The 25,105-nt window shown below is 39.6% G+C and overlaps 1 protein-coding gene across 1 annotated transcript in view; it reads left to right on the top strand.

The window, feature by feature from the left end:
- The first annotated feature begins 201 nt into the window (after positions 1–201).
- adamts12 (ADAM metallopeptidase with thrombospondin type 1 motif, 12) overlaps positions 202–25,105 on the top strand; it is a 36,865-nt gene continuing 11,961 nt past the window's right edge. The window contains exons 1-13 of the mRNA XM_041786476.1: positions 202–468; positions 774–1,141; positions 12,002–12,176; positions 12,311–12,507; positions 12,592–12,675; positions 14,414–14,538; positions 15,077–15,226; positions 17,119–17,262; positions 18,050–18,194; positions 18,275–18,367; positions 18,545–18,690; positions 23,101–23,270; positions 24,912–25,045. Coding sequence (XP_041642410.1) covers positions 351–468; positions 774–1,141; positions 12,002–12,176; positions 12,311–12,507; positions 12,592–12,675; positions 14,414–14,538; positions 15,077–15,226; positions 17,119–17,262; positions 18,050–18,194; positions 18,275–18,367; positions 18,545–18,690; positions 23,101–23,270; positions 24,912–25,045 — 2,049 coding nt within the window. The 5' untranslated portion in view covers positions 202–350. The remainder of the gene's footprint in view (positions 469–773; positions 1,142–12,001; positions 12,177–12,310; positions 12,508–12,591; positions 12,676–14,413; positions 14,539–15,076; positions 15,227–17,118; positions 17,263–18,049; positions 18,195–18,274; positions 18,368–18,544; positions 18,691–23,100; positions 23,271–24,911; positions 25,046–25,105) is intronic.

Raw genomic sequence — 25,105 nt, 5'->3', positions numbered from 1 at the left:
AGGTCAGAACGAGCTGCTTTACTGAAGTCATTGAAAAGAAGCCTCTGCCTCCTCCTGCTGCTCTCCTGCTCCTGCAGAGAAAAAGTAGACACTGGCCCCTCAGAATACTCCTCCTCCCCTTCCTCCTCCTTGGAGCCGGAGCTTTCTCCCTCTTTAAACCATGATCTGGCTCCCTGTGCTGCTCGGTGCATGTTCGTGAAGGCAGATTTCACTTGACTGCAGTCAGATTTCTGGGCTCTTTTCATGACATGACACAGTGCAGAGCGGGATTCAAGTGGTCGCTTCTAATGCCACTGGAACTCCTCCGTCCAGGACTGTTTCTCTGCGCTTTGAGTTTGGATACATGAAATATGCGATGTTCGCAGGAAAGCCCGGTTTTCTTTGTGCTACACTTTGTTTTCACTCTGGCAGCCGGCCACGAAGAGCTCACAGACTCCGGTAGACTCCTCTCGCTTTTTGCAGAGCAAGGTCAGTGTGGTGCACTTATTGTAGAAGCTGCATGTCTGTGCATGGACGGGAAGTTTGTATGGTAAAGAGCATCTCAGTGTTAGCATGCACACCAAAGAAGGTCAAAATAACAAAATATGGCTTTAGTTTTCAATGTAAAATAGACCTCCAACAATGCATTAAAAAATAAGCATTTTACTCTACAAAACCCAACTGTTATGGTTGCACAAGACTGCTATTGTAAAACATGTTCCTACTTTTATTTCTGCCTGCATATATGGATCTTTCTTTCGATTTTGTTGTATTTTACCCCCTCTATTCTGCAGGTCAGCCGTCCCTGTCAGAGTCAGACCTGTCCATAGTCCACCCAGTTAAATCCACTCCTAATGGAGCCTTCATCTCCCACTCTCTATCTCACCACTTCAGTGGTGGGCGAGTCAAGCGTGACCTGGGACCCCTGGCTTCGGAGGAACAGGTTTACTACCAGGTCAACTACAAGGGTCATGCTTTACTGTTCAATTTAACTGCAAACAATCACCTGGTTTCAAGTGACTACATCCTGGAGAGGAGGAACGGCAGCGCCAACAAGACTGAGCAGCATCGCAAGCAAGAGGGGAACTCCTGCCACCTCCTTGGCACTGTGGAGGCGCCTGGTGTGCGAGGAACAGCTGCCATCAGCACCTGCAAAGGCCTGGTAAGAAATCCCATGAATGCCAAGACAAAGGGTTCATTTTAAACTTCAGTTTCATTCATTAGATATACCTTTTATGTTGAATATATTCCTTTAAATCTACACAAATCTCTCTGAAAGATCAATCAGTAACGTTGTATTTGTACACAACACAAAGGGAGCATCACTCTAGAGAAGCTGCTATGTGAAGTAGGCAGTCATAGGCTGTTAAACAAACCCCTTCCATCTGACAGTGCCCTGTGTGTTAGTTTGCCCTTCAAAGACTTCCTGACACTATTTGCAGAACGACTGAGCTGCAGACCCGCTGACGGCTGCAGCTTCTCGGCCAACCATGAGAACCTTTCTGTCTTCTTTGTCTCTCAGATGTTTTTTTCTTCGCTCATTCATTCATTCATTTTGCTGTCTGATCCTGCAGAAACTCTTTGCATGCAAGACCCCAACCTTGTGTAGTTTTACTTTGTTCTTTTCTGAGAAAGAGGCTTAGTAATAGAATGTGGCTTATTTTTATGGACTGGGGCAGAAGGGTTTGACAGATGGAGCAAAGGCAAAAATGGCCATACATTTTGTTCAGAGCATTCTCTCTTTTTCATACTCAAGGAGTAATGTTGAAGTCAACTACAAAGGAGAGAAAGCAGCTGGAGAGCAGAAAGACAGGAAAGCTCAAACATATGAACAGAGGAGTTTGTGCCATATGAGAATTTTTTAGGGAACTTATGGTGTACCTGTTACTTAGTTTGGGTGTTAAGTTACATTTTCACCCGATGTTTGTTGCTCAAGTTCACCTCCCAACAATTTTTACCAGTAATGGATGCATCTGTTTTACACTGGCAATTTGGAAAAACTAAATAGGAAGCGGCCATGGAAAAAAGGGATGACCCGGCTCTGAAATGATGGGATGTGTCAGTTTTAGTCATGAAGAATGTTTCCCTCTTCGTGTCTGATTGTGTCACAGCAGGAATGCCTCTCCTGCAGGGTCTTGCCTCCTGCTTCTCTGTTATGTTTGTGTGGTTTGCAGTGCCTCATTCTGCTAAATCCTGTATCTGTAGCTCATTTTTTACATCTTACTCAAACCCACAGGACTAAAATCGATGCTGGAACCAAAGGAAAACTGGGTTGCATCACTCTAACTAGAACCTACCACATTCAGAGGGATTTTCCTAAAATCCCTAGAGCTCCAGTTTGCCCTTTCTTTCCAACCCACTAGAGAACCACTGTGATCTATTACCCTGATTCTCTGTTGTGTGGAAGAAGGTTTATGGCAGTGAAAGCCACAGAGAGAGCACTAAACAGAAAGACTCATGCACAGATGTTGGAAGGAAACCCTGCCAGTTGCAGTGGAGGTCATTCAGCCTTTGGAGACAGATACAGATGGACAGCTTTAAAATATAAGGTCATGAAGATTATTTGAGTATGTAGCACAACACCAGGGGGGGCAGAGTAAGAGAAAACATAAAAAACATTGCAACAAAACATGAAAATCCATCAAACTTTACCATGTACTGCAGAAATTTGGAGGGCACTGTAACAATGGATCTTCTGGGTGCCAGTTTAGCTCAGTTGGTAGAGCAGGCCTGATAAAAAGAGGCCAAGTCCTATTGAAGAAAGTCTATAAAATAGTAGATCCAGCAAAGATTCCTTTTTCTCATGTAAACCACAGCAGCAGTCATCCATCCATCCAACTTCTGTTTATCTGGTGTTATGGTGGCAGCAGGCCAAACAAGCCAACCCAAACATCCCTCTCCCCAGGAATGTTTTTCTAGCTCCTCTTCGGGGATTTCAGCAGCAATCAGTTGATGGTTATTTCATCACAGACTATTCTGAAAATAATGCATGTAATGCATTTGGCCTATAAAATCAGAAAATAACTCTAAGTGCCTATTACAGAGCTTAGTGTGATGCTATCGGACAAATGCTTTGTCCATCCAACAGTCCAAAACCCAAAGACATTTGATTTATGTTTATAAAAGACAAAGAAAAACAAATAAATCTCGATATTTCAGGGCATCAGACAGATACATTTGGGAATTTCAATTATATTAGGACCATTAATATGTGTACAGTGAAACTTTAGTGTATGTTTGAACTGATAGATTGTCCCATAATTCAGGCCACAGTCAAATTTTCAAACTCTAACTAGTTCAGCTTTATTTATATGGAAGCTTTCATATATCTAAGTAAGGAGCCCAAAGTGCTTCAGAAAAGAACAGACAGAAAATAATAACAGAAATTGACAGCAGTAATATACGACCACATACAAAAATCATTCAAATTGCTTTCAGAGTTAAATAACAAGTTATTATCAGCATAAAGGCATGACTTAAATGAAAAATAAAACATTTCAATCCAATTCAATTTGAAATTTTATTAATATGGACTTTAGATCCACCTTAAAGACAACACAGCACATAGAAAGACAGCACAATACACAATAAAAGTGCAATAAAAGTTTGTGATTTGGGTACAACATATGAATAGATATACATAACTTCAGACTTTAAAAATGCATCTGTACCAGTGTCTTCATAATGGCGACTGACACCCAACAGTACACTATAACAGTTCAACAGTACTGTATGTCTGATTTTAAACAGAGCCGAGATGACATCATTCTCAGGCATCAACTCAGCAAATAAATTTATACACAAATCATTTAAAACAGTTTGGAAATCAATAACTTCTGCAGCTGCAGACATTTCACTTGCACTGCACCATCTTGGTCTGATGTACTTTATTCCTCAGGCATCATTATAAGCTCTACCCGTAGCCTCTGGATGCTTACTTTCTTATAGTTTGTCCACAAGTGTGCAATATACAGAGGTGTACAGTGTAAAGTTTACCTTAAACAGAGATGTCTTTAAAGCATCTGAACACAAACTAAATCTGGAGGTAGTTTTTTATTTATCTTAGCGAAAAATAAAGAAGCATGAAATAAGGTGAGAAGAAAGTCAAACAGCACAGGTGGGGTAAAAGAAATCCTAAAGGCCTTGTTAAAGGAGCCCACCTAAAATTAAAATCAAAGCATCTGAGAAGTGTTTGTCACAAAATACAAACAAGTTTTGGTATTTCAAAAAAGTCTCCATGCAAGAAGATAATACAGTTAGATATTTTTTAATATACTGTGACATGCTCCATGGTTCTCTGCCTGAAAATGGTGGATTGCTCCTTCAGATGGGGATTGAGTCTTTGTCACAGGTGAAGGAGTTCAAGTATCTTGGGGTCTTGTTCATGAGGCAGATTGGTGCAGCGTCAGCAGTACTGCAGGCGTTTGGCTGTTCCGTTGTAGTGAAGAGGGAGCTTAGCTGAAAGCCAAGCTTCTGCCAACCTTCCTCCCAGCCCTCACCTATGTGGAACTCTGGCTAATGACTGAAAGAATAAGATTGTGGATACAAGTGGTCAAAGTGAGTTTTCTTTGGTGGCTGGACTCAGCCGTAGGGATAGGATGAGGAATTTAGACATCCAGAGAGAACTGGGAGTAGAGCCACTGCTCCTTTGCTTCATTGAAAGGAGCCAGTTGAGGCTGTTTGGGCATCTGAATAGGGTGCCTCCTTGGCACCTCCCTCTGGATGTCTTCCAGGCACTTCCAGCTGGGAGGAGACCTCAGGGTATACAATAATAGGGTATAATACGATGGTGGGATTATATATCCTGTCTGGTCTATGAATGTTTGAGAGTGTCCTGAAAGAATTGGAAAGTGTTGCTGGGGAGAGGGAGGTCTTGGCTGAGTGGATGAATGGATGGAATGATGGATGGATGCATGGATGGATACTGTATTCAAAAACTGCTATATGCGATTAAAAGTAGGGCTGCATGATATTGGATTTTTGCTGATATCCAATATGCAGATATTTACAGATTTGTTTTATTCAATTCAATTCAGTCCGTTGAACACAATTTTAGGTTTGAGGATTTTAAAAGAAACACACTTTTTTTTCTTTAAACACACTTTAAAGTTTAAAGAATAAAAAAGAATAAAGAAAGAGATCTCAACCTACATAGGCCTATTGGTCCAGCCTAGAACTCCACTAATTTATTAGTATATATGGCCAAAAAATTGTTGATATATGCTGATATGCACGGCCAAAATATCGAATGTAAATATCAGCAAAAATTTTGATATCTGCCTATACCAATATCTGGTCGCTAATATTGTGCATCCCTAATGAAAAGCTGGTTTTAATGGATTCTGTTTAATAGTACCCCCTGGAACATCTTTTCTTGCCAAGGCTAATACACTGTCATATATGTTTATTTATCTCACTTCATCTCATATTAAACTATTGAAAAGTAATATTGCTCCTATATTGTGGAGATGGAAAATAAAAGTAGCTAAAACTTCCTGCACTTTTTCACATTTTTCACTGTATACATGGTGGCAGAAAGAACAGTTACTGTCATGCCAGTTTTTTTCCAGTATCATTCAGTCCCTTTTTTAGGCAAGTCGGGTGGTTTCTGCACCCTTATATGCATCTGTGTGGTGCATTGAACAAAAAAGAAAAAAGCCTGTCAGAAAAGTTGACAGAGCAGGATATTTTAAAGACTTTTAAAGCTGCAAAAGCCACAAACTGGACCCACCATGTCATTAACACCTCTACATGGTGTCATTTAAAGTCCCACATCTGATCAAGGAAATGAAGCAAAATATGCTCTGACAAACGGAGCTCTGCCGCAGGGACCAGTGTGTTGGTTACATGTGATTATGTCTTACAAAGTTCAGGTTATTCGTCACCTTCCCTGCTGACTGAATGTGAGAAACTGAGAAATAGGGTGGAGGCTGCTGTCATTGTCTGTCTATGGGAAAACCTTTAAATGAAGCAAAACCAAAGCCTTCTCTGCAGTCTTTAGTGATCCCTGAGGCAGAACATACAAGTTTAGGCCCATTATATCCTCACTTCAGAGCATGTTTCTTCGCACTGTGCCTATGAAAAATGATAATGTGTTTGACCTCTGTGGAATAAATTAGCTCTCAGGCATGATTATCCTTTGAAGTATAAGAAAAATGAAGGCAAGTAAGTGCAGTGAAACCTGTTATTATGGAGTTCTCCAAAATTCAAAGTTTGTTCGCTTGAAATTGTTGTGGTTGGTCATATTGCAGTAATGAGCACCGTCCGCCCCCACCTCTCCTTGTGTCCCACTAATCACTGAGGAGGCTACAGGCTGCGTAATAGCACACACTTTATTGCATACCCATTTGGTCAGCACTACAAAACCCACAGAAGCAGGAAACAGAGGTAGCAGAAGCAGTTCCACATGGCTCATGTATTTAGAACACAGACCTGTGTTATGGTAACCTCCCCTGGCTCTGGCACCTCACACCCCAACATACTTCCTCTAGGTCAGAGGAGGGGGATTAATGGAAAGCAGGAGGAGGAAAGGTGGCGAAAGTGCAAAGTGAACTCCAGGCTGAGGCCGTTTCAGCTGGCAGAGCGTTCAGAATTCAGGTCAAAAACTGCTGCTGAATAATCCCCTGCTTTTGTTTGAATGGAAAACAAAGTCCCAGCTCCTTTCAAGTTGTCTTGGCCTGTTGAGCGCAGACATCACACAGGCTCCGTACGTGGTAATTTAAGGATCATAATAAGGATCATAAGCAACACCACAACCACACACTGTTGGAGCAAAGCTTTGCAGGCTGTGCTGCACAGTAGGACTGTATTTGGTATGCAGATAATACAGATCATGCAGAGCATTGGTCTGAATGTTTGGATGGGCCTCTCTGTAGCATTCCTTCCTGGTTGATTTCCAACACCTGCTTTTTTCTGCAGGGACTCTCTTGGGTGATTAACATAGGGACATGTATAGGAGAAGACAAAGAGGGCTTCTGACACCTGAAACTTTGTTGTTAAGATATTTTTTGTGTTTTTCCTTGCGGTGAGATGATGCAGAATCTTGCTATAGGTACAGAAGGATCAAACTCCCAGGCCCTTCGGAAAAGCCACGAATAGTCATTTTGACACCAGATTGCAAACTCCATTATCACTTATTTAAATATTTTATAATAAAAGTAATACATGTTTGGTGTTAGAATACATTTTTAAAGTAATAATACCAAAACTGACATTTTTACAAATTTAATCAGACATTTTTCAGTATTATTTATCATTACATTCAACAAGCCATAATTATTGCATACACACTGATAGTTTAAGGCGTAATTCCTCAAAAATAACTTAGAACAAGCGTATAACTCTGTGGTTGAAAAATGAAGTCAATGCAGAAGTTAGTAAGAACACTGAGCTTAAATTTGTGAGGTATACTTGTTTTACCATTGCAATACAAAAATGTTTTGACAGTCAATACAGTTTTTCTTGTGACGTGTCTTTTCATAACAGCTGGATAGTGGTTATGTCTTACTATGATGACCCCTTGAATTGTCATTCAGACTTGCCTTTGATCTGCACCACAGAGCGGCACATTTATCTTGACTATTAACAGCCTTAAACCCCTTTGGACTGGTGCAGTTAAACTACCAAATATCTAAACTTAATTCAACAGGCAGCTTACACTGAGACACAATGAAAAATATTACATAACTATAAGATACTGTGGGGCTGTAACTGTCAGCTGTGATCTTTCTTGGTAAAAGTGACAGCGCTTGGTGTTTAATGGAGTTTTAACTAGAATAACTATATGTCTTCAGGGGCTGTACAGCGGCACAGAGGTTAGCGCTGTTGCAAGAGGAAAGAAGGTTCCTGGTTTGCCTCCAGGTCAGGGGGTAACTGTGCAGAGTTTGCGTGTTCTTCCTATGCGTGGGTTCACATCAGGTACTCTGGCTTCCTCCCACCACCAAAAACATGCTCCTTAGGTTAAGTGGTGGCTTACACTTGGCCGTGGATGTGAGTAAGTGTGCCTGGTTGTTTCCCTCTACATGTCAGCCCAGCGATTGACTGGCGACCAGTCCAGTGTGTGCCTTGCCTCTTGCCCAGTGCCAGCTGGGATAGGCTCCAGCCCCTGTAAACGGTGTAGAAAATGGATGAATGGGTTTTGTCGTCCCTGGATCGTGAGATCGTGAATGTAGATACCACAATGTATCACCTCTTCTTGTGCGTCTGTCCCTTGGGGGGATCAAACCTTCTACCTGAAGTAGGGGGTACTCAAAGGAAAGAGGCTTGGAACCAGTGATATAGGTAATTTTTAAAATGTAGATTATCTTGTTTTGTGTGCTGTGTTCTGCAGTTTTTTCCATTTCCTGTTTTTTTTATCAGAGCATGATACCAATACAAAAACACATTTTTTTTCAGAATAATAACATTATTTTTTTATTTTCAAAATGTGTTCGCAACTAAATTTCAAAGAACCAATGAAACAGGGATTAACATCTTAAATTTAAATAAAGACACTTTTAGGAAGGGACTGGGACCAACTGTGTTTTAGTTTTAAAAACAGCCCAGTAATTTGTAGAGATGCACCAGCTGTGAAAATAAGAGCCAATACTGACATTGATGTTTAAAATAATAATGATGTCGACTGGTGATACTAATACTAGCATTTTCCATTACTTACTTTGGTGTAGAATGCTGACTGCATCCCTATTTGTAATATTAAGGGGAAATCAGTCAAAATGACCATCATGGTGTTTCTATTGCTAAATTTAATCTGATTAAATGTGATAAGACTCAAAGCAGCAATAAAATCAGCTGTTTTTTTCTGCAAGAGCCTATGGGAAGTGTTCCCAGCTGACTACAGACGTATCAGCCTGCATGCCTTGAGGATGAGTCCACGCAGAGCTCAGGGACCCCTGGCTGAGGGCCACACTCTGAGTCAGTGGGAAACACTTTCTCATAACTCCATTTAATCTGAGTTTAGAGAAGAAAATAACTAAACCTCAGGCATATACAGAGGACTCTTGTTTGTCCGTCTGTACATTATCCTTGTTCTGGTGATTACAAGCATGAAAAACACAATCTGACATAAAGCTTACACTTCATGTTACTTTGCAGACATTCTTTATTTTACAAGCTGCAGTGTAACAGGTGGAGTAATACAGTCTTTCCAAAGGGAGTCTTCCTCTGGATTTGTACTTTCTGAACTCCCTGAATGGAGAAATGAGACACTCAATCAGAGCTCTGCAAGCTGCTGAATGAATGTAGCTAAAACACATGTCCTAAAGCCCACATGCAGAACTTGTTAGGATGACCCAGAAAGCAGTGGAGTGCATAACTGCAGCAAACAGCAGGATAGACCCCTGGAACCACAACAGGCCAAACTGCATGGCCTAATTTTTTACATCTGCTGTTCCCCTGTAAGCACTGAGTGGAGATCCAAGAATCAGATGCAACATTCATATTTAAGAGCTCCTTATGTTCATTTTGATAAAAACTTTTGAGCATGAATGCTGAAGATAACAATCCCAGCACTCAGTTGAACTTCTTTTGTCAGCATTTCCTGTTGAAAGAATAATGTATCCCTCCTCCTCTCATTCTGTCGTTTGCCAGTTGTTTTAAGGAGTGAGGGAGGAGTTCATTCAGAACAGTCTGGGCTTGTTTGGACTCATTTGACACAAAACTCCCCCCTTACACACACACACACATGCTCACACATAAACACACAATCACCTCAATGAATAGAGCTAACATTGATCTGGAGGTGGGACAGTCATAATGTGGTGTTTACAAGGAAAAATCAAACATTCAACAGAAGTCTCTTTTGTTGTGTTTGCATACATGCATGTTTCCATGCAGGTGTGTCTGTGTATGGAGGGGTGTTTCTTGTACTTGTCAGTGTGTGTGTTCAGCAGCAGACCTCAGCCATCAGCCAGTAAATAGACTTTACCAGTAAGAACATGCATGGCATACTTAGGAAAAAGTCTCTTTATTGCTGCTGCTGACGGAGAATGTGCCTCAGGGAAGGAGAAAGGCTCATTTTCAGATCTGTAGACTAATGATGGAAAAGAAATTACTGAAGAATGGCCAAAAAGTCCCACCTGCAACCTTATGGGAACTGTTGAAACACTACAGTTACTATTTTATCCTACAAAAGGGCAAGAGACAGGGTTGTTTACTGTATCCTATCCATTTCAATCTTGCTCTTTAGCTTTTAGCTGTAGCTTTGAGGCAATACAGTGAAATACAGGATTTAAACTAAGGTGGGAACATCCATAAGGTTTTGTTATATGCAGACGACCTTTTTAAGTTCATATCTGATCCAGAGGTCTCATTTCCAAAGTGCATGGACATCATATCACAGTTTAGTGTCACCTCAGGATTTAAGTTCACACACAATTTTCCATCGGTTATGAACCAGACTAACGAAGATTTCAGGCACTGGGCAGCAGCTCTCCTATTGTTTGATTGCATCAACTCGATAAAGATGTTTATTGCCCTAATTTTTTTTATATATTTCAGACTGCCACACTTTTTTTTCCTTCCATGCATTTCTTTTATGATTTAGACAAAGGTAGATGATGGCCTTGCTGAATGTTATGCATTACAAATGGGCAGCCAACAAACATCGGCAAACTGTCTTTCACCCAGAAAGCCTCTGTGTATGACACTACTTTGCAATGCAAGCTATAACTGCTGGCTACATGCTCTTTCACCTCGGTGTATCTGTTTGGGTCTGCTTCAGCAGAGACAAAAACAACAAACTAAGCTAATAGTTATTTAAGCTCAGTTTCCTACTTCAACAGCTGACACAGTGATTTCATACAGTTAACGTATTATGCTGACTGTATTTTGTCTAGTTATCAGAGAGTAGAAGAATAAAGCGTAAGCAGTTTTCCCAACTTATCTTCATAAAGTTGAAGATCGGTCAAACACCTGTGTTCAGTAAGGTAGGGAACTCTGGATGGGGAGTGATGCAGGCCGCAGGTGTCTGTGAGCTGCTATCTTGGATGAGAAATGTCCTGAAGAAGTGTTCATGTCCCACTCATGACACTGTGGGCATGGGTTCACAGTTTACACACCTACATCACATGGTAACTCAGGATCTCTTCTGCACACATCAGTTTCCCTCCTCTGTCTTTCATACTTTTTATTCTTCATTTGTAGAAGTTTCTCCTCTTCTCCGGCTCATAAAAGTATCCCCTTGTATCCACAGTGGACAGCACGTCATCACCACTTGAGTCAAAAAGCTCATTTTAGTTTTGATTTTAGGTTAGCTTGTTGTTGTTGTCCCTATCAAAGCAAGCAGACACAAACAGCTGTTCAAATACTCTGAAGCCGAAGAGCATGTAGCCGGCAGCCAAAACTTGCATTGCAAAGTAATGCCAAACACAGAGCTTTTCTGGGTGAAAAATAAAACGCTTAAAACATTGAAATAAAGCGCAGATTGAGCCAGAATGTTTTTTTTTGCCAATTTTTACCTAAAAGTCACTAAATTACACAGCAATAGTGTACCTGTCTGCTCTATGGCCAAGCCATCTCTGCCGACACGAGCAGCGACACATCTTAAATGGGCAATGCACACTGAAATCACTGGGTACTATTGCCGTGAGTATTGCCAAGTACCTCATTACAACCCTTTAATGTCCATGCCTATCATTTCAAACCCTCCTGTCTTAATGATTAACCTTTTCAGATGTGGTTTGAAGAGGGAATTCATTGTGTGGGGGGTCTTTTCGTAGATGGATTGTTGGCTCTATCAACCATTTTGTAAAGCAACACAACCCACCAAAGTCACAGCTCTTCAGGTACTTCTAAAATCTGTGATTTCATTTGTACCTTTATCATCATTCCCATCCAAACCACCAGTGAGTCCACCCAGTGAAGAAGTCCGCTCCTCAGGTTTTGTCCTAGTTTGAGAATGTATAACATTATAGGGTTAAGGTTTGTGTGGGTGTGTGTGTGTGTGTGTGTGTGTGTGTGTTGGGCGGGGGGGCAGATTTTTATTCTATATTTCTTAACTTTTATGTCATTTTGTTATCCACAGAGAGGCTTCTTCTCCCTACCAGAGGGACATTTTTTTATTGAACCAGTCCATAACTCTCCAGCTAAGCCTACAGGAACACCAGAGCCTCATGTTATCTATCCAAGAGTATCAGAAAGTCAAAGAAAGAAACGCAGTCTTCAGTCCAAAAAACCTCCCAGCCCCTGTGGAGTTCAAGGTATGTATCTGAATGTGTTTTCTGAACTGTACAATGCTGCAGATGTTTGTATAATCGTACACAAGTGAGCGTTTTCAAGTAGTTATGAGCCAAAAGTGTTCTGCTAATGATGCCTGCTGTTATTTATGCTTCAGATGCTCCAAGTGACTCTGTGCAGGTGGAAAGGGAGAGGGAGGAGTGGGAGAGGGAGCAGCGGAAGGGGGGGTCCCGCTCTCAGCGCTCAGTGAGCAGAGAGCGCTGGGTGGAGACTATGGTGGTGGCAGACTCTAAGCTCATAGAATACCATGGCAGTGATAATGTTGAGTCCTACATCTTCACCATCATGAATATGGTAAAGAGAAAGATCCATCAGAGTTTTTGCACAGATGTAAATTGTATACTTAACTTTTGTTAAATATTTTTTTTATTTTAAAAGGTGGCTGGGATCTTTCATGATGCTAGTATTGGGAATGCAATCCACGTCATCTTGGTTCGACTCATTCTGCTGCAGGGAGACGAGGTAACTCCGTCCTGACAGAGATGTCTGATAAAAGCATATTTTAATGAAGCTGAACATGCACATACTGTATATAAGAAGCATTCCTTACAGGAGTAGTAAGGACATGAAGTAAAAAGGGTGAGTCTCTCTATTTGGCTGTTGCCCAAGCTTTTTGTGCATCACCTGGAAATTCAAGCTCCATTACACATTACATTTTCACTTTGATTTATTATTATCAAATATTATTAAAGCCTTGAAAGACATCAAGGGTTACCTCATCTACAGTGATGGTGAAATATGACAAAGGGCACCGATCAAACAAACCAGAAAGAACATGAATGAGTTCAAACTGTTGCACACTGAGCTGAAGCCATTTGAGATCATTTATATGATTTGTGCTAAAGAAAAAAAAAAGAACATTGAATTTGAGATAGGGTTTTAAATAATACCACATTTAGAACACAAAAGCTGAAGACAGATTTTCCTTTATTTTGCAGCATTCATTTTACCCTCTACCTTTATAAACCTTCCAGGACTGGCTACCAAAAACATCCTGACAGCATGATGCTGGCACCGCCGTGCTTCACAGAGGAGGTGGTGTGTTTATGGTGATGTGCAGTGTTTGGTTTCCGCCAAACATAACGTCTAGTCTGATGTTTTTTTGGTCTCATCTGACCAAAAAACTTTCTTCCACTTGACCGTGGAGTTTCCCACGCACCTTTTGGTGATTACTAGTTGAGATTTGAGCTTTCTTCCATAGTGGTTTCTCCTTGCCACTTTCCCATAAAGCTTTGACTGGTGAAGAACATGGGCAACAGTTGTATGCAGAGTCTCTCCCATCTCAACTGCTGAAGCTTGTAACTCCTTCAGAGTAGTCATAGGTGCCTTGGTAGACTCTCTCACTAGTCTCCTTCTTGCACTGTCACTCAGTTTGTGAGGACGGCCTGATCTAGGCAGATTTTCTCATGTGCCTTATTTCTTCCATTCCTTGATGATGGATTTAACTGAACTCTTGTTCAGAGCCTTGGACATTTTTGACTGGACCTTCCAGGAACAGGTGCCTTTATACTACAGTCATTTGAGACACATTCACTGCACTCAGGTCATCCCAATTTCACTGATTGTGAGACTACTAGCACCAACTGGCTGGACCTCTGTTGAATTAGGTCAGTCACTTTGATGGGGTGAATATTTATGCAATTACCTTATTTTACATTTCACATTTTTGTTCAATTGATAATAATTTCTAGAAATCTATTTTCGCTTTGACATTAAAGCATTTTTTTTTGTCCAAAAAGCCACAATATATTGACAACGTGATTTTATAAAATCACTAAAACTGTAAAACATGGGTGGAATACTTATTATAGGCACTGTATGTCTACTACTTAAAAATCCTGTTGATAATGATGAAATAAATATGTGTGTATTCTCTAAAACCATTATAGTGTCATAGTAGGTTTTATTCAGTCATAACACAAACTCCAAATATTTGTCACAGTATAAACATTTTTTTTAAAAGCCAATAGTCATGCATTGGGTAATGACTGAAAAGGCAAAGGCAGAGGCAAAAAGCTCATAAAAGCCAAACCTATGTTCTTATCAATTCAACCAACTTTTTCTAGAATGCAGCGGAACAATAGTGGATATATCAATCACACTTGTAGGCCTCAAAAATAGCTTTACAAACCATTTTCTAAAAAAAAAAACAAAACAAAACAAAAAAATGTAAATTATATATTCTTTCACTTTTTTGCAGAAAGGGTTAAAGATAGTTCATCACGCAGACTCCACTCTGTCCAGTTTCTGTGCCTGGCAGAAAAACCTGAACCCGCAGAGCGACACACATCCAGCTCATCATGATGTGGCTGTGCTGATCACCAGGTAAGTTGAATTCATGTACGGTTGTCAAATTTTGGATGCTTTGATACCTTCAGAGCTTTTCATAACCACTGATTAAAAACATCACAATCTCCACCATTTTAATGATCAATAGTATCAAAGGCATCAAATCTAATAAAAGAAGACTATAGATCTTTAGTTGGATTTTTACCCAAAAGATGGCACAAGTAAAAGAAAGAGGGTGCTGTCGTAATTCCATCAAGATGTTGTAAATGTTTTAGAGCTAAACCATCAGACAATTTTTAGGATTTTGCTTGCAGTTTGTGTACAGGAGTTTAATTCATTTGGGGGTTATTAAAAACAATAAATTACAATATTTTGGTCCCTAAGATTCCTGCTACTGTTGCCTTGGTACTGAAACATTTATTCGATTATCATACAAAGGTCTCAGTTTCTGGTTTCATGACAGGCCTAGTGTATTTGTATGTCAGCAATAAACAAAACACATTGGATGATATGGTCTGAATCCTGTGGCTTTCTTTACTTGTTCACACCTAATTTTGCCTGTTCCCTGCTCCAGGAAGGACATCTGTGCTGGCAGTAACCAGCCCTGTGAGACTCTGGGTCTGTCTCATCTGTCTGGGATGTGTCAGCCACACCGCAGCTGCAACATCAACGAGGACTCAGGGCTACCTGTCGCCTTCACTGTCGCTCATGAAATGGGCCACAGGTCAGTTTGTATTTTTGATTTGATCTGTTCTAAACCCCTAAATAATAAACGGTTATAACAATGAGCCATGTGACAAAGAGAGCATCTTGTACCTTGTCTGTTACTGTAGATAAATTACTGTTGCATCATTAAACCCTGTAGCATCAGCTCATCAGTTTATTAGTGACATGACTGTATACAAATAATGGGATGTATGTTGTTACAGCATGAACAGACTGACACCTGAGATGACTGCCATAAATTTTAGGTAGCTCATTTCATACAGGTAAAAATGAAGAGAGAAGTTAGGGGTTTTTATGCCTCTGTCGAAGTTTGGTTGTCCATTTGTGTGTCCATCCGTCCATTCTTTCTTGTGAATGCAATGTCCCAAGGATACTTTGAGAACAGTTTTACACACTTTGCACAAATTTCCACTCTGACTCAAGGATGAATTGAGGAGGTTTTAGAGGTCAAAGGTCATCATAATTGGGCTTCATCCTCATTGTGTTAACTTGAGAATGCTTCAAGAATGCTTTAAGGAGTTTTTTTTTTTTTTTTCAAAATTTGCACAAATGTCCACTCTGTCTCAGTGATGAACTTTGTAGTTTCGAAGGCACTACAACCTCAAATCTCATGAGCACAATATTTCAAGAATGAACCGAGGGATTTTTGTCAAATTTGGAACAATCCTACACTTTGACTTGAGGGAAAGCTCATTAGATTTTGGAGAACAAAGGTCTTTGTTTTATGCATCAATCTGACTAGCTCTTTCATCCATGCTTCATTGCAAAACATGTGCCTACAATGTTTCTACCAACCATACTACCGCAAAAATCACCCAGTCCTTCTTTTTGACCCAATATTGAGGCATGCAACCTCCAGACTCTAGTTCTGTCTTTAGATTATATATTTAATGGATTAATCATTATTTATATATTAATAAATATTTTGTCTTGGTTCCATTTTACTCCTCTGTGACAATGCTGAGTTGTAGCTTCAGTGTGTGTTGGACTAAAAACTCCAGTGCAATTAATAAAATAATGTATACTACAACATTAGAGCTGCAACAATTCATTGTTTAAATCTACTGCAGAACTGTCAAATACTGATTGATAGTTTGGCAGCAGGAGAATTTAAAAACAAGTCTGAAGATATACAGATGAGGACAGAATTATGACCCCCCTATGAATATTCATTTCTTAGAAAAAGTGTTTCCAAAGTGCTCTTAAACAGCAAGGAATTTTTCACACAGCTTTTCCAAACATCCTAGTTTTAATTTGAGTGCTTACATTATTTTACTTTGCACACAAACAAAATTATTTCACAAAAAAACTACCAGGGTTAAAATTATTAGACCCCTAATGCTAATATGCTAATGCTAATAGTTAGTTGTGTCCTCTTTTTGCCTAATAACAGCCTATAGTCGTTTCTTGTAGTTTTCAAGTCTCAGACACGTCTCCTGAGGAATGCCAGCCCATTCTTCTTTGGCAAATCTCTCAAGCGCCTCCAGATTTGATGGTCTTCCGGCTTGAACCTTGGTCTGAACTTCACCCACAGATTTTCAGTGGGATTCAAGTCAGGGCTTTGTGCAGGCCAGTCAGTCACATCCACTTTAGTCTTCTGAAGGTAGTTCTTCACCTGACACCACGTATGTTTATGGTTGTGGTCATGTTCAAAGACAAAGCAAAGACCCAGACCCAGTTTAGCTGCGACTGCTTGAGGTTGACTTTGAAAATCTTCACATATCCTTCTTTGTTCATGATAACTTCTACCCTTACGAGATTCCCAGCTCCAGATGCACTGAAGCATCCCTACAGCATAATACTCCCACCAGCATGTTTCACTGTGGGGTCAATTTTAATTAATGTTAATGTTACTTTAATAATGATTAATTTTGGTCGATTTGTACCTAGCTTTGGTATACATCATGATGGTCAGGGGAACGACTGTGAGCTGGAAGGAAAGCATCCATTCATCATGTCCAGACAGCTGATGTACGACAGCTCGCCTCTCACCTGGTCGTCCTGCTCCAAAGAATACATCACCCGCTTCCTCGAGTAAGGCTGCATTCAAACTTATTCTGAAGCTGTGAGTCCTAAAAATAAAAGCATGATCATCCTGGTTTTAATACTGTATTCTGTGGTGGGTAGGCAAATTGTCAGAAGTGCAAAGATTGTGAATTGTTGCAGAAAATGGGAGTAATTGTAAAGTAAAATGTGGATATGCCTGTGCAGATTTGGATGTGGGGAGGTGAAAATGGTCCAAAAACCGCAAAGGGTGTGGTGTGTTCTGGAACAAAGCTAAGTTATAAAAACTCTGATGTGGGGCAAACCATGACAAACCAAGTGTTTAAAAGAAAGAGCAGAACGTTTCTGAACAAGCATGATTCATGTGGAGTGAGAATAACCAGCCAATGACAGGAAGGCAAGATTAGAGGGTGGTCAGGCTTGGACAAATACCTGCAAATACTGGCACTGACTCATTATTTCTACTGAAGATGCTGTCAGGGATGAAGATAGGAATTCCTTTTTTGCAACCACAATTTACCCTCAAATCTCTGCAATGTGGTTAGAATTTCTATGGAAGTTTGACTTGTGGTTGAGCTTGTTTTTAGAGCTACTCTGACTCTTATAAAAAAGACTGAAATAAATACTGATTCCTCTTTATGACCTGCAAAATCAAACAAACCCATCCAAAAAAGGATGGAAAAAGGAGTTTTTCCTGAAAGTTTTTCCTTTGTTGCATCATCTGTTAAACCATCTCTCTCAGCCACTTTGTGCCTGATTCTCTTTAACATCTTAAAAAGGTCAAATATTCAATAAAACCGTTGTATATCTCTCTCAGTCGAGGCTGGGGTTTCTGTCTTGATGACCGTCCTTCAAAGAGGGACCTAACCACGCCACTGGCTCGCCTCGGAGTCCGCTACACCACACACCACCAGTGCCAGCTCCAGTACGGCCCCAATGCCACTTTTTGCCATGAGGTTGATGTAAGTATTCTGCACCCAAGCACCAACTGAAAACTGTGTCTTGTAGAAAACATTAATTTTGGATGACATTTCTCTTACAGAATGTTTGCCAGATCCTCTGGTGCTCAGTGAATGGCTCATGTCGCTCCAAACTGGACTCCCCCATAGATGGTACTCGCTGTGGGCCAGAGAAGGTGCGTATTGTCGCCAGTTTCTTTCTTTTTTTTTTTGTCAGGGTTTAAGTTTCATTAGCCTGGGGATGGAGGTAGTTTGCTTGATGATACAGAGGTGGAATTGTTGCAAAGCCAAGAGTATGAAATGAGTCATATTCTTGCTATTTGAGTGATCTTACCGCACGTTTCCTCTTCCAGTGGTGTATCAGTGGGGAGTGTGTGATTGTGGGTAAACTACCAGAGACGGTGAATGGAGGCTGGGGACAGTGGAGCACTTGGTCCTTCTGCTCCAGGACATGTGGGACTGGAGTGCAGTCAGCAGAGAGGGAATGTAACAGCCCAAAGTAAGAACCTAATTTAGGTTGTTTTTTGCACTCTTTTTTTGCAAATGTCTGTAAACTATGTCATGGAAAACACACTCAGAAGACATAAAAACAGTAATAAAACCACCAAAACTAGCTAGATATAAGACTCCACATAAAAAGTGTATACATTTAATTTAAGTAAGGAAAAAATATAAACCTATAATGTCAAAAAATCATGTCAACAAATGCAGTTTGAGGAAAAGGGGTGCAATAGATTTGGGAAAGGAAAAACTAAAAAAACTTTGAGAGGCTGTAGAAGTAAAGGAAATAAGTTGGAAATACAGTTGCCTACACATTTTTAACTTATGATAAATAAAACTTTAACATAATTTGTGAAAACAAGGTCTGCTTAAAAAAATCCATTATAATGTGATGAAACTCGTGTCATAAGATAGTTTGTTTTGGAAGAAATGCCTAAAATCTGCCAGAAATGGCTTATTTACAGTTTGTGTAGCTTTTTATTTAAGATTTATTTTTCAGCTTTTGTGCTTTTATTTTGAGATGCAGGACGGCTGATAGAGTCAGAAACCAGTGATGGTCAGAGAATGGCATGCAGGACACAGGCCAGGCTCACACTTTAGCTGCCCCTCGAGGTCCACAGCCTCTTTACATGGGGTACATGGAAATAATCACTAATTTACAGACAACCATAGTCCATACATCTATTGGACATTTGATACTTGTTTCTGAAACTCAGACCATAAAAAGAAAAAATGTTATTTTTTTCTTTCTTTAATTCTGTCGAAAAGTAGAGAAATCTTTTTTTTTTTTAACTTTATTTTTCATTTATTTAAGTTGACGGAATACAGAACAACACTGTCACAGACAGATTCAAACAGGGGGAAAGGAAAATACAGTTGGAGGTACCTATAAAAATCCTGTCGAACAAGGCCATATTGTCATATTTTTCTGACATAGTTTGAAAATACATTAATTCCTGATCATCAACCAACAGACACAGGGCTGTGACTCCCTGTCTCTCCCACTGACTGAACACTCCATCCTTGGCAGCAGACATGAAACCTGGATCATGGATTAGCCATGTCAAGATTTTAGTTTCTTTTTGAATGTTAAGTTGCCTCACCAAACTAGACCAAATATCTAGCGAAAAGCCAACCCACTGACTCTGGATATCATATTGTTTGATAGTAGATGGCTGTTCTAGAAAACGCTGTAGGGGGCTGTCCGGCAGTGACAGCTCCATGATTTTCCATTACACGAAATATGTTTGGTCACACCGGAAAATCGGTGGTTTTATCTGTGCTGCAAGATAATAGTCTTTAAGGCAATGCAAGGCAGTCCCTCCTCTGCCTCATGGAAACTGTAAGGTTTTATATCTTACCCTAGGGGATTTGCCGTTCCAAATGAATCAAGATATCACCTTATCCCAGTCTTTAAATTGATTATCAGGAACCTGAATGGGTAAGAACTGAAATAGGTAGAGTAATCTAGGTAAAATTTTTGTTTTTATCACTATTGTTCTACTTCCAAGGTCCAGAGGTAAAGATGCCCATCTATTGAAGTCCTGTTTTATTTTTATTTATGTGTGTATGTAATTTTCATAATAAAGTTGGGATATGCCCTTTGCTCATTTCACACCTAAATATTTCATACAAATAGAATCCCATTTGAATTTGCACATATTTTTCAGTTCCGGTGATGGGATAAAATGGAACACCAGAGCTTGTGTTTGATCAATATTTAGTGTGTAGCCTGACAGGGTTCCATATTCCTGCAACATATTCATCAATATAGGAATACCACTCTCCGGATTCTTTAGAATGACCGAGGCATCATCCACATAAAGGCATACTTTGTACTCAGTATCTCTTATGACAATACCTTCTAAGTTTGTATTTTGTCTTCTGACCTGGGCAAGTGGCTTGATAAATAAATTAAAGAGTCCAGGACTAGCTGGACTTCCTTGGTGACAGCTACATTGTAAATGTAAAGTCCTGGACAAGCTTCCATTAACCTTGATTCTGGCTGTAGGGAACGTATATAATGTTTTGATGCTATTGATAAACTTCTCATGAAAACCACCATCATCTTATAGAGAAACATCCATCCCCCTGAGTCAAACGCTTTTTTCTGCATCCATGCTTAGCAGAATGTTTCCAAATTTTTCTTTTTTTATAAACTCGATGGTGTGGTGAGTCCGTATCATGTTATCCTGGGTCTGCCTACTGCAGATAAATCCTGACTGATCTTCATCTATCAGTAGGGGCATAATTTCCTTCAATTGTTTAGCTAAAATGGCTGCAAAGATTTTATAGTCTTGATTTAGCATGCTGATAGGCCTATACGCTCCACATCCCCTAAGGTCCTTTCCCTTTTTTGGAATCACACAGAAGATTGCCTCCCTCATAGATGGAGGAAGGATACCCTCCCTGAGCATATAAGTGAAACTCCTGTGTAATATTGGTAACAATTTCTCCTTCAGTGCTTTATACCATTCTCCTGGAAATCCATCAGACCCCAGAGACTTGCAAGATTTTAGGGAGGAAATTGCCCTAGCAATTTCTTTAACTGATATTTCTCTAATTAAGTTATCTTTATGTATTGTTGCCAGTGAGGGCAGGTCTAATTGATTCAAAAATTCTTCTGCTCCACAGGTGTCGAATTGTGTAGGTTGGGTATACAGAGTCTGGTAAAATTTCACAAATGCTTCTTGTGTTCCCACTAACTCATATATTATCTTTTTAGAGGAACGATCCCTGATTTTATATAACTGGTTGTCTGATTGCTGTTTTCGCAACCTCCAGGCTAGCATCTTTGAGAGCCTGCCTCATAATATAGAAAAATCAATGTTTAAGGATATGTCACAGGCATGATAAATAAAACCTGCTTTTTGATGTAAAACCTAGTCTTGAAATCTGTGAATAAAATCCTTTCATTTACATGGAATGCTTTCATTGTGAAACTTCTCTGGGACGGTTGTTAAATATACAGTGCATTCGGAAAGTATTTAGGCCCAGTTTTATGTTGCAGCTTGATGCTGGGGTCAAAAACAATCAAAGCCTACAAGGCTTTCACATGTGTTTTTTTTTTGTTAACTCCAAGCAGGCTTTCATGTGTTTTGCACTGAGGAGAGGCTTCTGTTTAGCCACTGTACCATAAGCCTATATGAGTAGAGGGCTGCAGTAACCTTTGTCCCATCTGGATCTTTGTCTCATCTCCACACAGGATCTCTAGAGCTCAGTCAGAGTGACCATCGGTTTCTTGGTCACCTCTCTTACTAAGGCCCTTCTCCCACAGTTTGCTCAGTTTGGCTGGGCGACCAGCTCTTAGAAGAATCTTGGTTGTGCCAAACTCCTCCCATTTGAGAATTATGGAGGCCACTGTGCTCTTGGGAGCCTTCAGTTCAGCAGTATTCTTTTGTAATCTTCCCCAGATCTGTGCCTTACAACAATCCTGTTTTTAAGCTCTACAGGCAGTTCCTTTGACGCCATGGCTTGGTTTTTGCTCTGATATGCAATGTCAGCTTTGAGGTCTTCCGTAGGGAGGTGTGTACCTTCCCAAATCAAGTCCAATCAATTTAATTTCATAAAGGTGGACTCCAGTCAAGGTGTAGAAAAATCTCAGTAAAGATCTAGAAAAAATGGAAGGAACCTGAATGAAATTTCAAGTGATTTTGAAAAGGGTCTGAGTACTCATGTTAATGTGGTATTTTATTTTTTATTTTTCATAAATTTGCAAAACTGTTTCAAATTCAGTTTTCAGTTTGTTATATAGGGATACCAAGTGTAGATTAATGATGATAAAAATGATGACATAACAATGCTGAATAATGTGAAAGAGGTGTGAAATGCACTGTAGTTACAAGTCACAAGGCAACTTTTTGGGCACATTGAAACATGATCTCTCTCTCTCTGTCTCTCTCTCTCATCCTTCACATGTTTTTATTTGTTTACACAATTTTCTCAGAGTCTACCATTTTTCTGACTTTGGTTTATTTCATTTAGTTATGTGGGTTCACATGGGTTTCATCAGTTTATTTTAACCTTATTTTTAGTTGAATTATCCTTTTTTTTTTTTTACATTATTATTGTTTTGTCAAGTACCTTTTCAAACATATCTTTATAAAGATATTCATAAATTCATAAATTAAATTAAATTGACTTGTGTATTATTTTATGCTTTTGAAATAATTTTATGCAGTCTGTATGTTTAGTCCGATATCTAGTTAGTTTTGGTGGCTTTTATAACCTTCGGCTGAATCTGCTTTTCAAATAAGCCATTAAAAGGTTTCTCCCATGTCCACACTCATGCTTTAATATTTGCTTCATCCACCTTGTATTTGTGTGTGTGAAATAAATACATAAGTAGGTAAATAAGTTAATGAAAAAATAAATGTTGGATTCTAACTGTGCCTCTGTTTATCCACAGACCAGAATTTGGAGGAAAGTACTGCACTGGTGAAAGAAAGCGTTATCGGACCTGTAACACTAAGCCCTGTCAGAAGAACACGCCATCCTTTAGAGAGATGCTGTGCAGTGAGTTTGACACTGTGGCGTACCAAAATGAGTTCTACAAGTGGACTCCTGTGTCTAACCCATGTGAGTCGTCAAAGTCTTTAATCTTAAATCAGAACCACATATCGACAACACACATTCTCGAAGCTTATTTTCACATTGTCCTTATATTTGTGAAGCTTTGTATCTGTGTCTGTAGTCCAGCAGGGGGCAGCATTTCTTCTATAAAGTCTTTTAAGATGCAGCTTTCTCATCTACATTCTGTAAGGAGACTGTAGTATTGTTTACATCTTGTTCTGTTCAGTCATGTTCTTTTTGCCCCTTTTTTAAATAATGTTTAATAGAATAGATGTAGGGTAAAAAAAAAAAAACATGAAAAATGGAGGTATGTGGTTATGGCCTGACACCAGTGGTAGGCTATATTGATGCTGAAAATAAATACATTTGTATTTAAAACCAGCATAGATTTGACAGGAGATTGTAAAATTGAAGTGAAATATATCACTGTTTTGTTGTAATTTATTGTACATTTAAAGAGTTGTTTATTTTTCAGTTAAGTATAGACAAAGAATTAATACATCAGCTATTCATATGAGACAGGCTTTTCCCCGTCATTACTTAAAAGCACATTTTATTCCCAGGGGGCATGTAAGGCCGTGATAGATTATCCCATTACTAATTTTTTTTAATAAAATCTCAAGCCCTTGTAGACTCACTCATGAACTACACACCTGATGCCATTAAAGTCAAGGAGGGTTCTGGGGGCCGGTGTAGCTCAGCTAGTAGAGCAGGTGCCCATAGGCAGAGGCTATGGTCCTCAGTGCACTCACGGCGGGATTGATTCCCGATCTTGGCACATGTTTGGCGAATGTCTTCCCTTACTCCCTCCCCATGTTTCCTATCTCTCTTCAGCTGTGCTGTCAGATGGAGGTAAAACATGTTGCTTATTGCTTGCATCAGGCAAAACCTCGTTTCTCCATTCTTCATGATTTTGATATTTTTTTCATAAATCAGTTCTATTGATCACCCTAATTGGTCACCCTTTTCAGTGGTTTTACAAGTTTGAAACTAATATAAAGTGCCAAAAAGATGCTGACTATCACTGTTTAGTGTTAAGATTAATTTGAAAAATACAGTTTTTTTAATTCCCTGAAAAGTGGTGATTTTGGAGAAAGGAGGTTTTGGCCCAATGTCAGTGTATTGTATGGATGATTTAAAGATCACCCAGAGGGTTCACTGTTGATTTTAGTCTGTTTCATAATCACTTGCAGAAATCATACAGAATCTTAAATGTCTTGTTTTATCCATCAAAACCCAGAAATCATACAACAGCAGGAAATACCAATATTTTTCTCCTTTTGGACTAAAACCCCATAGCACCAGAATCACCACTTATCAGAGAAAGCTGTATTTTTCAAATAATTTAACACCGAAGGTCATAGTCAGCATCTCTTTGTCACTTTTCATTGGTTTTAAATTTGTTTAAACCCACTGACAGATGTGAAGTGACTTAGCACTGATTTATGAAAACAATTACATTCATAAATAAAAAGGAGACATGAGCCAGCAATTTGATGCTGAAAAAGATTTTTTTTCTAAGGATTAATCAGTTAATAAAACAGATGGTTATTACTTTTAGTTTTCACCCAAAAGGCATGGAAGAGTAAAACTTCACCGTCAGCATTTCACTGAAATGAAACTACTCTCCTCTTTTTCCCATTGCAGTACACCCCTGTGAGCTGCACTGTCGACCAGTCAATGAGTACTTCTCAGAGAAGATGCTGGACACTGTGACAGATGGGACACCATGCTTCATGAACAACAAGTCCAGAAACATCTGCGTCAATGGAGTGTGCAAGGTAGTGTGCCTGGGTAAGAGACTAAAAGAGACTGAAGGGGGTTATAACGGAGCAGGATAT

The sequence above is a fragment of the Cheilinus undulatus genome, linkage group 5 (genome assembly GCF_018320785.1).
Source record: "Cheilinus undulatus linkage group 5, ASM1832078v1, whole genome shotgun sequence".
NCBI lineage: Eukaryota > Metazoa > Chordata > Actinopteri > Labriformes > Labridae > Cheilinus > Cheilinus undulatus.
Note: the sequence above shows the minus strand (reverse complement) of the source record. Positions and strands in the feature narration are given on the sequence as shown.